Source organism: Hippoglossus hippoglossus, chromosome 20 (genome assembly GCF_009819705.1).
Source record: "Hippoglossus hippoglossus isolate fHipHip1 chromosome 20, fHipHip1.pri, whole genome shotgun sequence".
Classification (NCBI taxonomy): domain Eukaryota; kingdom Metazoa; phylum Chordata; class Actinopteri; order Pleuronectiformes; family Pleuronectidae; genus Hippoglossus; species Hippoglossus hippoglossus.
In genome coordinates, this window is record NC_047170.1 from 15,995,319 (window position 1) to 16,013,092 (window position 17,774).

The following is a 17,774-nucleotide window of genomic DNA, read 5'->3' on the forward strand; positions in this document are numbered from 1 at the left end:
AATGTGTAATAGATTCATTTTTTATAGCAGTAAAAAGGATTTCATGCAAACGTTGGATACTTTTATAGGAAGGGAGTAGTTTTGTATAAAAACAGGAAGTGTGCAGTTGTGTTACTTTGGATTTGTTGCCCTCAGCGAGTTTTACTTCCTCTTTTCTTCATGAATTCCTCTGGGAAGGTTTGCACTTCCTTAATGCATGTTTCTCTTAATCAGGCAGAGAGATGTGTTGAGGTCTGTGGCTGAGTCTTGTGTGTGTGTGTGTCTTTGTGCTGCTGCTGTGTTTTTATAATGTTTGCTTGTGTGCGACATTTCAGAGTGTTTATGTAAGAGGAACCAACCGAACCCCTGTGAACTGCTCAAATACAGTCCTGGGGATTGTGGCCTTGAGCTGAACTACTAACCTACAAACTAAGTAACAACACAGATCCACTGCAGCTGCACATCTATGGAAAGTACACAAAGTCAAAGTTGAACAATTGTTTATGGAAGAGTGTTGGGGCAAAGTATAGGAAAGACAATGAGAGGAGGAAGACATGTTTTCATTTTGAGAATAATGTTGAGATGTCGAGTGTGAAGTCAAACTAAATCAGAGGAATTGAGAAAAAAGTTGAAATACTATTTAGTAAATTAACTGCCAAGAATAAAGTAAAGAAAGAATTTTAGTGTTACTAAAACTAAAATTCTTAAGTATAATTTCACCAGATCACCTGATTTGATATCCTTTTTGACTTTGGTCTTAAAATTGCAAGTTCATTCTCAAAGTTCTCACTTTATTCTTGTTATGTTGATCTCGGTTCCTCTGGCCTTCTGCATTCAGGGCTACTCCCACTTCCCTTGTTGTGCCATGTCCATGTTCTTTTGTGTCTTGTGAGTTGCACTTCCCTGCTGTAAACACAATTTGCCCTTTGGGGATGAATAAAGTTTAAACATGGTATGTAAAATTGAAAACACATTTCCTCTGCACAGTTGTTTGCTGAAAGATGGCTGAATGTTTAATATGTGGTTACAGTATGAGAGGGAACAGAAACAGTTTGACTCATTGTTTCTTGGCTCTAAAACTCCTCTGTATGCATCTTGTGTCACAATGTGTTGTTGGCTCTAATATGACTGTTCACAAATCACTTTTTCAGAGTCCCGATGAACAATGTCACCACCTTCAAAGACGTCGGCTCGTAACTGGGTGAGTACAGTGTTCAGATTAATTCACTTAAGTTCACCTCAACTTTATTGTCCCTGCAAGGTCGGTGTGCGCCGCAGCTTTCCAATGAGGTCACACACTAAAAAGAGATTATAAAAACCTTCACTGTTAATCACAACGCTAAAACAATTCAAGGACATGGTCTTAAAAACACTTTGGCCACTGATATTAGAAGTAATCACACATTTTCTTTCAACTCATCCCAATTATCAAAATGTCGCTGGAAAAGGTATAATTGTTGTTTTCTTCCACGTTCCAACTTTGTGAGGTTTTAGATGAAGGTGTCAGAATAACGTCAACAACAGGAAGTCTCGTTAAAACTATCAAAATAAGATCAAAATCAACCTTATTATTGGTCAGGTGTTGAAATATCTTTTCGTTATAGATGAGCAGGTGATGTATTTACACTCATAGGTAATTTTCTCCATCCTTCTTCATACACTACATGTTCATTAATACAACTCCAAGAAATCTGAGGTGTCAAAACCTTAATTATGATATAAACTATAACTGAAATAAACATTTAACTTTTCATTTGCATCCGTCTGACGTCTCACCCACAGGTCGACAGGAGCGGCTGTGTGTCGCTGTATCCACTCGATGGAAGCTGCGGACAATATCACACGTGCAAAGTAAAAAGAAAGCAAAGAAATGTGCAAACAAAATGGCAGAGGTGACGTGCAAACTGCGAGGAGACGATGAGGGGATGACACGACGGCGGCAAAAGGGAAACGACGACAGATGTGGGGCCACATTAAGCAGCAGGTATTAAGGACGTCAGGCAGATGCAAGCGCCACTGAAAGGTAACAACACGCTCGTTAACAAGCCGCTGCAAACGGGAAACCAAAGTGAAATGTACAACAGCAAGGAAATGTGTAAACAACAGTAATACGCTTTAGAGAAATATATGAGAACAACACTACTTTAACACAAACAGGACGAATGGGTGAAGAAAACGAAACCTTCAGTTGGGCAGTGAATCCTGCTTGTACATAAAGGTTCAGATTCAATACTGTAGCTTATAAAGTTCTTCACTACAATTACTACAACCAGTACTTCTACTAGTACTAATACTGCTTCTATTACAACTACTACTGGTTTGATATACTAGTAAAATCTGAGATATAGGTCATAAACCCCACCTCCTCCATGTTAGTGGATGGGGAATGAAGCTAACTTAAATGTCATAAAATACACGAGAAATACATTTTTCTCAAAGATGGTTTCTGTGATGTAAGTGAGTTCTTATCACTCTGATGGTTTTTCAAATAATTATTATCAGTCGTATTAGTATGGAAGCGTCTTCTCCGTTTAGCGTTTGTCAGTTCCAGGGTCGTCAGCTGTTTCCTGTCATGTGTATGACTGGATTCTGAGGTTTTGAAGGACCACGGTGATTCTGCTGCAGCAGCGTGGTTTGTTTTGAGGGAGACCGCTGTGATTGACAGACGGCCTCACGCAAGCCGTTGAAACCGTCCTTTGAACCCGAACTGTTGAAGCCAATTTTCCCTCTGCCGCTCCTCGGAGAGCGGGACGCAGGACACAGGCATGCTGAGACTCGAGGGGGGGAATTGTGATTCTTTGCAGGGAGAGGGGGGGGGGGTCGGGGGAGTCTTGCAAGGTGCCTGGTTCGCGCCTCCCTTTGCTCCCAGCGTGGCGTTTTTTTAATAAGGGCACTGGCTGTCAGCACACACCTCTCACCTCCTCTCAGTATGTATGGCTGGAAGTTTTTGTTTAACCCAACAAGCGAAGCCGGGATTTGCAAAGCTTCAAAGAGCCGGAGTAGCAGGAGAGCTGCGGCAGGTGCGGGGACGCGAGTTGCCACCTGCCAATCAACAGATGCATCCGGGAATCCATATTTGACACGTTCCTCGACAATTTAATATTTATCCGCTGTGATCAAAAGTGCTTGAGACGTCACCATGGCAACCGGCGCCGAGCACCAACTCCAGGACCTCCTGCTCAACCCCAGGCCCGAGCAGCTGTGGATGAGAGTGATTAGAGCGATAGTTTACTGTGGTTGACATCATTGGCTCCTTTCACCACGCTGAGGCTTCCTCTAATTAGGATGCTCACTCCTCGTCTGCAGTGCGAGTCTGACGGGGAGGAACTGACGTGCGGCGATGTGATGATTAGAAGTTATTCCGGTTGGTGTTTGGTGTAAAACTGCAGAGGATGGCGGCGCCGTTGCAACACACAAAACAGCCCTCTCCCCCGGAGCTCATTTGGAGGAGCAATTTTCCGGTGGAGGCGGGTACATAATGTAAGTAGAGGCGACTAAATTGAGATCGAATTAGTCAAAAAGTACTCTGCTGAGAAACGTGGAGGCTGAACAGATGGACGATTAATGGAAGGCAAAGTCTGGGTGGTGCACGCAGCGGAGGGGCGCATGCTGCAAAGAAAAATATCAGTTGAAAGTTTATTTTTTTTAAAACAAACTTGAAATTAGTTTTAAGAATGAGGCTTTATACAAATGTACAGCAGGAGCATGTTACAGGTTCTTTGGGCCCTTAACAATACACATGTCAGGTGAGATGATAAGATGAAGGGTTGTTGAGATATGAGAGCAACACACACAGAGAAGAAGGTTTCTGGAATAAATATAGTAGATAGATACATAGATGGATAGATAGATAGATAGATAGATAGATAGATAGATAGATAGATAGATAGATAGATGTATACATGTAGATATATAGATAGAAAGATACATTTTCATTTTTTATCCTAAAACCCCCCAAAGTGCAGCAGAGAAGAAGTTCTGACAGGGAGTTGAACTAACACTCAGACCACTGACTGATATGAAACTAACGTCAGACGACTGATCACATGTAACATGAAACCCGAGCATTGCAGTTTTCTCTCGCTGAGGAAACCCAGTCTCCCTCTGCCCTCCGTCCATTTAACCACATTTTGTAACAGGCAGGATACCAGAGGAGAGAGAGCGAGTCGGGACATGTTTCCCAGAGTTCACCTCAGGTCTTCTCAGCCGAGGCTAACTCACGCTGCCAAAGAAGAATCTCTAGAGAAGCGGATGCAAGATAGCGAGACAGATTTTCTCGAGCAAATATGCAAATTTAATACAGTCGCAAAAGTACAAATGCAGGTCAAATGCTGAGGGGGGAGAGTTTGTGATCTGGGATGCTGCTGCAGTTTCTCCTGAATATCACACGGCTGTGATAGCTGAAGAAAGAAAAAACCTACTTTACAAAACACATGCAAACAAATGAAGAAAACATTTTCATTACATTGACAGAACACGGTTTTATAAACACCTGGAAACATGTGAACTAAACATCTGTTGCAACTTTCAACATCCTTGGATTTTGTTGTGTTTTCTCACATTGCTGCAGTTTCTTCTCTTAATTCATTTGTCATTTGATTGTTGCTTTCATCATTTATTTTGTTTGTCTGCATGTGTTTGCAGTGGAAAAAAAAACACACCTCTACTGTCTAATCTTCGAAATAAAAGCCTTAATTAGCCTCTGATATAACAACACTTGGTTGTTAAAGGACGCAGCAGCTCATGTTACGGATGCTACGTTGGGAAAGGTCACCTGAAGGTGTTTGAAAGGATGTTCAGAAGCTTGGATTTTTCATCTTGCTGAGCAGAGCATCCAAATTTAGCCGAGGACAGAGACAACTTGGTCTACCTGAGTTTGAGATTCATACCCACAGACTGTAAATAAATATCTTGGGGACATGTGCCACCATGTTTGGCCCTTTTGACGTCATTCAGAGCCGGAGCAGTAGTGATCGTGGGGTGGAGCCGCTGCTGCATCAAGGTCCCGGCGATAAACACTCTCGACCAATCATAAGTCAGTCTCAGCTGTCAATCCTGATGTTTCACCCTGTTTTATTTATGGCATCAAATAACTAGAGATGTTCTGGTAACATTTAATGAGCTATACTACAACCGGCCACCAGGGGGCAATCAAGATGATGTGGCTCCACTCTTGGGGATCTGTCTTGTCATCCGATCTTTATATACAGTCTATGTTTGGAACCATGACCTAGTGGCCATCGGTGGTACTGTAGCCATGAACACTTTCTTCCGTTAAGCTTTTTAAAAGACGCATTTTCTGCTTCTTTAACGTGTTTATTTTTTTTAAAAGCCAAGGTCTGGTATTCGTGACAAGGAAAGTGAACTGGCTGTGACCTCCACTTATCACAGTCGTCGCTGACAGACGACTGCAGGGAGTAACACCTCGTACAGGAATAGAGGACACATTAGAGAGCAGTGTCATAATTAGACATATTATCAGACGACATAATTACAGGGAGGAACATGTGCTAAAAACAAAATCTGCTGGTAAAGTCAAATCAAATTTAATAATCTGTCAGTTTTCCAGCCTCTTGATTCTTCACGTGTCGTCTTTATGTTTGAGACGCGATTTAACTGATGCAAGTTCCAGATCTTCACGGCTGTTTTATCTGAAGCAGCCTCTTCTCTCCGTGTGGAGCGAGATTACTATGCACGATTTCCTCTCAGCGATCTCGATAAGACCACGTGTGTGGTTGTTTGGTGGGGGGGGAAGCATCATGCAACAGAGGTCCCTGTGGGGTCGCGTGCGTGCAGAACACACACGTGAACGTGGGGTGTGGAGGAAGCAATCCATCACCAAATGAAGATGCTGCACAGAAACCTAATATGCACAGAATGAGGTGATCGGCGTCCGTGTGTGAGTGGCGTGCGAGGACAGGGAAATGTCACGCGTCTCTGGAAGCTGCTGAGGTTACTGGAGGCCTCTTTCTGTTGCCGTGGGAAATGTGTCACAAAGACAAACAACTGAGACGCTGGAGATAAAAAGGTGCACCGGAGCATTGTGGATAAAAAACAAAAGGTTAATCCCAAATGGAATGTATTAATGAAATCTTTCCTGGATTGAATCATTTGCGTAACGCGTATTCGTGGAAGTGCATGAATATTTAATGGTGCACAGACGACTAAACAGGTTACTCAGGGAAAAGGGAGAATCTGCTTTTCACTAAACAACAAAGTCTGACTCAGTGTCTCTTTAATTTGCATTAAGCTGCTTTATCTGATCTGTTAAATACCTACAAGAGAACAAATAAGGATTTTAAGTTTGAGGTGTAACAGATACAGTTTCAAAACTGTTTATTAACGCTAAGACAAAACCTTAAAAAACATTGTTTAGCATCTTGTTTCTTCTTTACCTTCATTATGAGTTAGATCAATGACTCGCCCTTTAATTAAATCCATTCTGCATTGAGTCCTCTCACCTCCAGTTGGTTGGTTTGTTGTTTTCCAGCTGGATTACTTAAAAACTACTGAATGGAAACTTGGTGCAAGGATGGAACGTGTTAGTAACTTATTTAAAACGTCAAACAAGAAAACAAGTTGTCAGCTTCTCCCACCTTGTTAGAAGTTACTGTTGTGTTTCATGATTTGATGGACAGTTTTTCTCCTTTGCCGTCGTGTTTTGTTATCGTTTTTCATGATTTGACGTTGTGTTTTGTGATTTGATGCTGTTTTTAGTAATTTGTTGTCGTGTCCTGTGATTTCTTTTTTTGTCGTGTCTTGGGATTTGTTGTCGTGTTTTTGTCATTGTGTCCTGTGATTCCTTTTCATTCTGTGTTGTGATTTGTTTTTTGTGTCTTGTGATGTGCACCTCAGGGACACCGTACTTTGTCTGGCAGCATAAATCCATATTCATAAGATAGTTTGTGTCATTTAAGGGAAGTTTGATGCATATATGATTTGTATTATTCCTTTCTCCTCTCCCTCACCAATAAGCACTTGTGTGTAGATGTTAAACGACACGTGAGGACTCCTGGTGTTGGTTCTGTGAACATCATTTTCCTGGTGCAGCCTGTCAGGAACATGGCTCTTTATGAAACCAACACTCAGCCTTCCCACTCCTGTGCGAGCAGAGGCGTGCGAGGCTGAGCTCCTGAAGTCACGGCTCCCTCTACAGTCTGCACGGCGGAAATTTTCCATCCAGTGCGGGGGGAGACAATCAAACTGACTGTGTGTGTGTGTGTGTGAAAGAGCCGGAGCGCGGAGGACGCGGCGGGCACACGTCCGGACACCACAGCCCGGGAGACGGCGCCTCACTTGTGGGATGCAGCGTCTCGGAGGCGCGGCGGCTGCACCAACACACCCGGATTCGCACGGAGGAGAATCCGTCTTCTGAGAGGGGCTGATTCCCCCTGGTTCCTGCAGGAGGACAATGGAGAGGGAAGACATGTCTCATTCTTTGAATACTTGAGGAGTGACGACAACTTTCCTCCACTTCCCCTGCGCTGACAGCCGGGGATAGAGAAGCTCGCAGCGTTCGGACACAAACCGGGATGTAAAGCCGGACGATGCGCGTGGATGGATTGTGCCGTTTGGAGCAGCGCGCAGTTTGGTGCGTCTGCGGCGGGGACTCGGGGCGACGGTGTCCGCAGAGATGCGTCGTTCGCTGAGGTCCACGTCCATGGATGTTGCGGCTCGGTGGGCGCTGCGCACGGAGCCTGTGGGCGGCGGTGATTGGACCCGGACGCGGACTTGGGGCTGACGAGCTTGTTTTGTAAGCGAGGAAATGTGTGGTTTTTCCTTTCCGGAGGGGGGGATCAATACGAGTTGGTGGCGCACCACGAGGACGCAGGAGAGCGCGCACGGAACCAGGAGCTTTGTGTTTGAAACCTTGGATTTAAATTCAAAAGCAGAGATCTCCATCCCGTCACACGTCCATGCATCTATTGTCACAAGTGGATGTTTGCTCTGGCACTAAAGTTTTTTTCTCCATGCACACGACTTTGATCTTGGATTTTGAATCATCCATTTTATGGACTATAACAAATATTTTCCATGTGGACTTATCCAGAAAGTTATGGGACATTATAAAGACATTTTAAAGGACGAAAACAATCAGCTGCTTAATTTTTCACCCCGACTAAAATGTATTCAAGGATGCCGGGCAACATGGCTGTAAACTGGGTTGTGTACTCTGTGTTTCTACTACCCCTGTTCGCAGTGGGGACAGCTTTCTCCGGGGTCTTCAACTCCACCGACAGAGACATCTTCACCGATGACTTGCTGCAGGTCAAGCTCACACAAGGCAGAGCGAGCGAGCAGTGGAAGCTCCAGTCGGCCGACTCCCACCCAAACCTGTACTTTAACCAGGTGGATGTGTTGCACTTGAGGCAGAGGTCCTCCACCACCCACAGTCACATATTCAAAGTCATCCGGGCGGCCGTGCTCACCATGCTGTCCAATGTCCCCTTTTACATACCCCCTGTGAAACACGAGGAGTTTACAAGCAAGTGGAATGAGATTTACGGGAACAACCTGCCTCCCCTGGCTCTCTACTGCCTGTTGTGCCCCGAGGACTCTGCCGCCCTGCAGTTTCTTATCAAGTTTATGGACAGGATGGCCGAGTACCCCGACTGGAAGGTCACCAGTGCCCCCAACGACGAGGTCCCCATGGCACACTCCCTCACTGGGTTCGCCACTGCATATGACTTTATTTACTCCCAGCTGGATGAGCGCAGGAGAGACGTTTACCTCAAGAAAATACGCTCTGAGACCGAGGAGCTGTACGAGCTCTCTAAGTACAGAGGGTGGGGGAAGCAGTATCTCCAGAATCATCAAACTACGAACGTATTAGCCATCATGACTGGTGCAATAGTGGTGGGATCACACGACGACCCAGAGTCAATGATATGGAAACAAGTGGCAGTGAACTACATGGAGAAAACTATGTTTCTCCTAAATCATGTAGTGGATGGGTCTCTGGATGAGGGAGTCGCTTATGGGAGCTACACGGCCAAGTCCATCACACAGTACGTCTTTTTAGCCCAGCGCCACTTCCACATTGACAACACGCAGAACAACTGGCTGCTGGGACACTTCTGGTTTTACTACGCCACACTGTTGCCGGGCTTCCAGAGGACTGTTGGCATCGCAGACTCTAACTACAACTGGTTTTATGGGCCGGAGAGTCAGCTTGTTTTCCTCGACACATTTGTCATGAAGAACGGAACGGGCAACTGGCTGGCTCAGCAGATTAGAAAGCACCGACCCAAGGATGGTCCCATGGGGCAGTCGTCGGCGCAGCGCTGGGCCACACTTCACACGGAGTACATCTGGTTCAACTCCCACCTCACGCTGCAGCCTCCCCAGGATTTTGGCAAAGCGAGGATGCATATTTTCTCAAACTGGGGTGTGGTTACCTACGGAGCCGGGCTTCCCAACGGCCAGGGTAACACTTTTGTCTCCTTTAAGTCTGGCAGGCTGGGTGGCCGTGCAGTCTATGACATTGTCCATGACAAGCCGTACTCCTGGGTGGACGGCTGGAACAGCTTTAACCCCGGGCACGAGCACCCGGACCAGAACTCTTTCACATTTGCACCTAATGGACAAGTGTTTGTGTCCGAAGCACTTTATGGTCCAAAGTACAGCTACCTGAACAATGTTTTGGTCTTCAGCCCCTCTCCCACCAGCCAGTGTAACAGTCCGTGGGAGGGTCAGCTGGGGGAGTGTGCTAAGTGGCTGCGCTGGACTGATGAAGGTGTGGGTGATGCGAGAGGGGAGGTGATTGTCGCCTCCTCGCACGGGGACACCTTGTTTGTGAGCGGGGAGGCCGTGTCTGCCTACTCCTCTGCCATGAGATTAAAGAGCGTGTTCAGAGCGTTGGTTCTGCTCAACTCACAGACGCTGCTGGTGCTCGACCACGTGGAGAAGTGGAGCGACTCGCCCGTGACGGCGTTCAGCGCCTTTTTCCACAATCTGGACATTGACTTCAAATACGTCCCTTTCAGATTTATGGACAAATACAACGGCGCGATGATGGACGTGTGGGACGCGCATTATAAAATGTTCTGGTTCGACGCCCAGGGTCACAGCCCTGACACCAGGATACAGGAGGCAGAGCAGGCGGCCGAGTTTAAAAAGAGGTGGACTCAGTATGTCAACGTCACTTTCTCAATGTCAGGCACGGTCAGCAGAGTAGCTTATGTTTTACACGGGCCATATGTCAAAGTGTCCAACTGTAAATTTGTGGACAATGGAAAAAATGGAGTCAGAGTTTCTTTAACCATAAATAACACAGAGAAGGTGGTTTCCATAGCTACAAACTATAAAGACATAGGGGCCAGGTTGAGTTATTTAGGATTCGGAGGCCACGGTAAAGTTGAGGATGGAGATCAAATCACTCGATTTGGCCTCGGGACTCAACTCATCCCCAAACTAATCAGCAGTGATAATCAGCTGTTTGACTTCGGATTCACAGTCAATGTAATAGCAGGGGTCGTTCTCTTCGTGGCCATAGGGTTTCTGACCATGCAGAGAAAGTTTTACGTGTGCTTCAGCAGGCTGATGCGTTACGCCCTGCTCACTGTGCTCATTCTGTGGATAGCTGAGCTGCTGTTTGTGTCTAACAGCTGCGATCAGCTTCTCTGTGGGGTGAAATGGAAAAGTGCGGGTGCCAAAAGTGAAGTAAACAAACAAGTCAGACTGTCCGAGCAGCAGCAGCTCCCCCTCCCCACTGTCGTCATAACAACCCTCCCCGGGTCGGGATCAGAGATACTGAAGCATCTTTTCTACAACAACTCGGACTTTGTTTACATAAGAGTCCCCACTGAGCACGTTGACATTCCTGAGACTGAGTTTGAGTTCGACTCGCTGGTCGATGCCTGCGAGTGGTCAAGGTCAGACGCAGCACACGGACGGTTTAAGATTATTCAGGGCTGGCTGCATTCGCTGGTCCACAACACCAAGCTGCACTTGCAGAACATTCAGCTGGCGGAGGGCAGCAGGGTCAAACAGCCCCAGAGAGTCGCCCCCTCCAGGGACAGAAAGAAAAGGTCCAGGCGGAGGGAGCCGGTGTCTGAGCTGAAGGGCAGACTGAGGGCCAGCCTGGACAGAGATGCAGAGTACATCAGGGAGATGAGACGACATGTCGCCGAGTTCCCTGACGCACGGGTGGTCCTCAACATGCGGAGCGGAAGCTGGGCCCTCAAACTGCCTTTCATTCAGGAGGTGGTGGGACCCTCTTTGAGGTCAATCTACTTGGTGCGAGACCCTCGAGCCTGGATTTATCTGATGCTTTACAACAGCAAACCCAGTCTTTATTCCCTGAAAAACATCCCGCAGCACCTTTCCCTGATATTCAAGGATGATGCCATCAGGGATGGGTGCCCGAGCGTGGTGCCGGAGTTTAAAACAATCCAGAGGCTGCTGTCCCGTTCGGAGACGAACCCGGCCCTCGTACTGGCTCACCTGTGGCTGGCTCACACCGCAGCGGTGCTGAGGGTCAGCGAGGGCCTCCCCGAGGAGTCCTACCTCCAAGTGAGGTTTGAGGACGTGGTCAACTTCCCGCAGGAGACGGCGGAGAGCATACACACATTCCTGGGGGTGCCCCTGACGCCCACAGCCCTCAACCAGCTCCTCTTCACCACCTCCACGAACTTGTACAATCTCATGTATGAAGGAGACATCTCACCAGCCAATATTAACATGTGGAGACAGAACATGCCTCGAAAGGACATCCGGCTAATAGAGGACGTGTGTGGGGGGGTGATGAAGAGGCTGGGTTACACCCGGTTGGCGAGTTAACTTTGCTGCTGCTGGTCGGCTGATACCGAGCTGTCTTGTTTACTGGAGCTGCCGTGGAAGTTCTGTTAAGTTGTTGATTTTTTGCACTGACGCTTTGTTTTAAAGGGATTTTTCTGTCTGTTAAAGTTTATATTTTTTTCCTGTTGTTTTGTGTTTGTTTGGGGGAATGTACGGTGTCGCACCGACTGCAGACACAGATGTTGGCGAGGGAGGAATATTTTACATTAAAATAGGTGAAAGGAAGCTTCTGTTATCACTCTTTTATCTTATTTTTTTCCCAGCAGCTCTTCACACTTGTAGAGCTCTTTTATTGAGTGACACTTTAGACCTTTGCTCTGCAGAGGGAAGCCACTGAAACTCAGCATAAAGTTTAATATTATTGCGGCGTCCTAGAACAGCTCAGTTTCTCCGTGTGTGTGTGTGTGTCTCAGAAAAAAAAAGTTATTTTCCTCCCCCATCGCTAATCTGTGCTGTCTGAAAGATGTTGTGCAAAATCCATCTCTGTTATTACTGGACTAGGGGAGGGATCAAGGGATATTTACTGGTTTTGGAACAGATACGTTATGAAGCTCATTAGGAAATAAGGCTCGTCTTTATCGACAGACCCGGGTTTGTAGCTGTGGGAGACTAATTTGGCCGTCGTGAATTTTAATATCTGAACCTTTCAGTGCTTTTTTCCCTTTACAAACTGTAAATACATGCTGCAGTGTATAGACTCAAAGCCGAGCAGAGAACAAGAAGACGACAGCTGTGCTTTATTGTTATGATACAGGCATCGACACGATAGCGGTTGTGTTTTCATCGCGCCAGTAGAGGGATTTTTATTATTTTTATTATTTGAAGCTCTAAGATGTCACGACAGTTTTGTTGGCTTAGCACTTTCACAGGGACTCTTTTGATTGTATGTGGGATTCAGTGCATTTTCCACCAGCTATCTTTTACTCTCATGTACTTGATTAGCTTGGAAAAATCTTAAACCTCGGAAGATATATGAAACCTCTGAAGATATTATGTCGAGAAGAAAAGAAAGTTAGAAGTATTTATGGGCTCCAAAGACACATATCCCAAAGGATCAGGAATGAATATGATTATTATAACTCCCTTTGGCATTTATTGAATTAGATCAGAGGGAAGTACTTAATGGGGATCAAACTGGGGGAGAAAAAAAAAAAACTGTCAGCCTTGACACATTTCTTGTCAATGCAATTTCCAAAGCATCCCCCTCAGCTACTCATATTAATCTGCAAAATGCCATAACCGAGGCTTACCCTGTGTTATATTGCTGTGCTATCTTCACTATAAAAAGGCCCTGCAGGAAATTCAGACGGCACGAGTCTCCATTTCCTGTTTGTGGTCAATCAGATATCCGATGATCTTTTTCGGGGCCTTTGTCTTGAAAGCGAGCAAACGGGAGGAATATTAGGTAAAAAAAAAAAGTCAGAGACCATTTCTACTCTGTGACGCTCTAACGCTCTCTGGGCTGCAATGTACACTCTTCAGTAACCTTGGATGCTGTCTCGCTTAAACATGTCTGCAATGTAAGTGGATCACATGTATCAAACAGACTCGATTATATAGACTCTCCATTGCATCTGTATGCAAAATATTACATTCTGTGGCCATTTTTGGAAACGACCATCTTCTCTCATCTATAGACACAGTCCTGTTTGTTGTTTTTGTTTTCTTTCTTCTTTTCCGCCGAAACCCCTGACTGCCTGGAAAACCCGTTTGATGTTTGTGGTCTTTGAATGTGTAGACTTGGCAGACACGCTCTCACTTTGGTGTTGCAATCCTGTTACCAACTCTGTTTTGTATTTGCTCGTGGGGATATGGTTCCATGCTTCTGTGGCCTTGAATTACAATCATGTCTTTATAACGGTTTTTTTCTCTGTAGCAGGAGGTGGAGATGATGTGGAGAAGAAATAATAAATTCATAAATATATTGACAACCATTCTTTGTCCGGGTGTGATTAATATGTGACACTTCAACTGTTATCTTTCACTACATAAGAGCGAACATAGGTTTTAATTTGCACACGCTCTCTCTGAACATGGTTAAAGTACAAACGTCTTCTTATGCGGACGCCTCTGAGCCGCAACAATTGTGCAGCGGCAAAGCCTCCATGTTATTAGACACGGATGACAGAGGCCTAATTGCTTATACGGGTGACAGGCATGACAAGGAGGAGCCAACAATTAAAAACATGTCGGGATATTCGTCTGTCATGCTCCGACTGAGACGGCAACTTAACAGGAGCCGCTTTCCAAAGAGCACATGCGGCGTCTCGTGTTTCAGAGCGGTCTCAATGAGTCAGTCATTTCATTACTCATTTGTTCTTGATCCCTCCTGCAACGCTCCAGTGCTTGGCAGGGTCCTGTTTGTCTAATCCTTCCATGCAGAGGCACATTATTCACTGAAAAAAAAAAAATCCTCCTCAGGCAAAGGCTTTGGAAGGGAGGTTTCTACAAGTCCAGACTTGCACTCAGTGGCAGTCGAGTGGACTGAGTCACTGGGGAGCTGCTGGGAGTGATTGGGAACACTGGTGCATAAATAATCTCAGTATCAAGACTTGGTTTAACCCTCTACTTATTGACGAATGTGTTAAAGTAACAGATAACACCAGTTAAATCCTAGCTAATATTAGTATTTCATTTTATGGTACCACTTTGTCATGCAGCAACCTTATACAGCGGTTAGTGGTTGTAACAAGTTAGTTACTGTTATTAATGGTTAATTGATTATTTACAGTTGATCAGCATCTGTTGATATCTTCCAGTGGTGGAAAGTAACTAAGTACATTTACTCTTTTCATCTTATTTTCATTTTAATAATGATAAAATAATTTAACAACGCTCAGTCATTTAACAGGATTACAGTCGGCAGATAAAAGTAAATAATTGTGTATAAAATACACATCATATTCACACATTGGAATAAGATGGACGTCATTATCAAACATAAAAGCAGTTATTTTTTACTTTATACTTCTATTCCACGTATATTTCAGAGGTAAACATCGTACTTATTACTCTAAATTTTGCTAAATGTATATTTGGTAGTTATTTGAAAGATTTTGTTATTACATCAACCCTTTTTTAAATGTACTTCTTTGAGTTCTCCACAGTTTCTTTTCCTCTAAACGTCTCGGGACAGTTGTGACGTGATGTGAGGACAGGTTTTCTCAAATTCAAAGAAGTTCCCCCTAAAATAAACAAGTCCAATTTGTATATCAAAACTTTATTTATTTACTCTATTTGTTCTTTCCTCTCTGTTATTCGCTCTATGACCCTTCAGATGTTTCCTGTGACCCTTTTAAAGGGCCATGAACCCTCAGTAGAGAACCACTGGACCAAACAAACAACAGTAACTTTAAATAATTATGTTAAAACTATCTCAACTTCAAACACTGTGCTAGTCATATATAATGTTATGAAAGTGTTTATACAGGTCTTGTATTTATTTATATATCTATGTTTTTTATTCTACTAAAATAAGAAATTCTGAATACTTCTCCCGCTAAGAAACAACACGTCTGCACCACAACCCATTTAACTATTGACATCTACAACTGGAGTCTTGATGGAGCATTGTGGAGAATTCTTTATCAATAACTCGTTAACATTTACAATTTACAAATGACTGGCTGATTGCACCGCCCTAACGACAGCTCTGACTCCCGGAGCTTCATTGATGGCCTGTGTGTTTATCGCCCTTTGTTAACGACCTGTTAATATTTATAACTGCAGACTTGATGGCTTATTTGTTAAAGTTTATGAATAGTTAATAAATGGATTTTGGAAGCAGATGCCCTGCAGCTGAAGAGACGAAGTCGGTGTCTTGCTCCAGGAAGAGAAACAGCAGCCAAGGAGATTCTTCACAACAGGCAACACCCCCCAGAAATCTCTTCAGTAATGGGCTTATGACTTATAGAGAAAATAAATTATTTGGTGACCATTAAAAAAGCATTTAGTTACAACTTTTTTTTTCCATTTACATTGGGCGTCTAATGAGGATTTTTTAATATTTTATAGTCCCATTTTAAAACAGATCCATAAACATAAGACAACATAAGAAACACTATCAATGTCTCGTTAGCATTTATATGCAGACGACATACTAACTTATATTGATAGTAGAGACACTCAACTAACTTTATACATCTATTAACTGAATTTATGTTTCTTAAACCATTCATTTATTAATTATACTGTTTTGACTTCATGACTTGTTATTGAAGATTTTTAGGATTTATCAAACGTCACAGTTTCAGCTCATAAACCCATATAAAGGCTTCCTGAAGAGAAATGAATCCTTCATTCATATTTGATGACACCATATTGTTTGTCTCAATTAATTAATTGATGGTTAATGGCATATTTACACTTAATTGCATTACTTCACTTCATGTTGTTAGCATGTGAATTATCCCTGATGGCTTATTAGAAATTGATGAAACAATAACAGTTTATTAATGAATCTGCAGATGTGACATCCATCAGCCCTTTATGAAGCATTTATTATGATATATAACAGTGAGGAACTCATTTTTTAATGATCATTACATAGAATATTTTTCACAACCTGGCAGGTCAGTGATTTATTAACCATGAATGAATCTATTGTAAATGATCTATTATCCCTTCACAAAGAGAACCTTATATAAAGGCAGCATAATTTTTTTATATAATTTTAGACGGAACACGTCTTTATCGCCGGGGCCTTTGTACAGGACGGCACATAAAAAGCTAATCAGGCTGGTCCACACATTAAGTTTTAGTCTACCAATTAAATTTAATTACATCTTACAGACAGGCTAAAAATAAAGCTATATGTCAGAGTGTGTTTCCATAGAATTTATTTCCCACCTGAAAGTAATACTGCGAGCGGCTGCTGCTGCTGCACAGAAAGACAAATGGGCTTTATGAAAAGCTTTTGATGTCTGATCACAAGGAGCAGACCTGCAGAACTAATTCAAACTGGAAGGTTGCCTCATAGATTATCCCGCACGTTTGATAGCCAATACATAATCATTGCATGAAATAAGGTTTCACAGGGAAAATGATGAAAAGCTGCGTTGTAATCTAATTCCACGCCGCAGCTTGGGTAAGTGATCAAGTGGCTTTCTCAGACTATTAAGTACACGGAGGTTATCCAGATAGAAAGGGGGACTCAATTTCAGCTGAGTAGTCATATACCCTTCCCTGTTCCACCTTTATCTGGGTCCCAGGGGAGCCCCCCTCCCTCGCCGGCAGCCATCGCTCCTGCCACTGCTCATTAATTAACCTTTGCTGCAGCCGCCGTCAGCGAGCGGCGCCTGATACTGTGGAGAGGAGCAATCGTTGATACCGCGCGGGTCTATTGTGCTGGAGAATTAGCCCGTTAATGAAGAGCAACACTGTCTCCTGTGAAGAGTTTCAAACTTGAAACATGCATTTGATGTGCATGAGTCGATGCGAGCGTGTCCTTCAGATGACAGAGGAGAGGAGAGGGATGTTGCTCGTACGAGATGCGAGCAGCTGGCGACGCCGCTCTCCTATATTTAGTCATTTCCACTGTGGTAAACAATGCCTGCGAGGTCCTCGGATCCCGCGGTTCAAATTTACCTGCTGAGGACGCGGCTGTGCTTTAGCCACGGGGAGGTGCAGAGCCCGGGAAATCGCTATTAACAGGAATTGACTTGCAAGGAAATATGGCGCGTTGTCAATTTGCAGCTGGTGGCAAGTAATTTCTGTGCTGAGAATGGGATCTGCCCGGTGCCAATAAAGCACGGCGGCAACTGCTAATGAAGCCCAGTGTGCTCTTATAGCGCAGGGAAATCAGTCCAGATGAGACATTTGGAATTTCACTTCAGGCAAATCTCCACAGAGGCCGGCTCACAGCTGTATATCAAAACACTCCACAAAGCTCCATACACACTCTCTGCTGCCAGTTTCTTTTGGCTATTCTCGCCAGCTGAATTTGACAAAATTAGATAATTCCACGTTAACTGCATTGCCGAACTATTAATAGAAAT

At 44.3% G+C, this 17,774-nt stretch overlaps 1 protein-coding gene across 1 annotated transcript; it reads left to right on the plus strand.

Moving 5' to 3' along the window:
• The first annotated feature begins 6,966 nt into the window (after positions 1-6,966).
• LOC117753957 (dermatan-sulfate epimerase-like protein) lies at positions 6,967-12,921 on the plus strand. Its single transcript, XM_034572539.1, has one exon. The coding sequence runs from the start codon at positions 8,104-8,106 to the stop codon at positions 11,758-11,760; it is 3,657 nt and encodes a 1,218-aa protein (XP_034428430.1). The 5' UTR covers positions 6,967-8,103; the 3' UTR covers positions 11,761-12,921.
• The last annotated feature ends 4,853 nt before the right edge of the window (positions 12,922-17,774 follow it).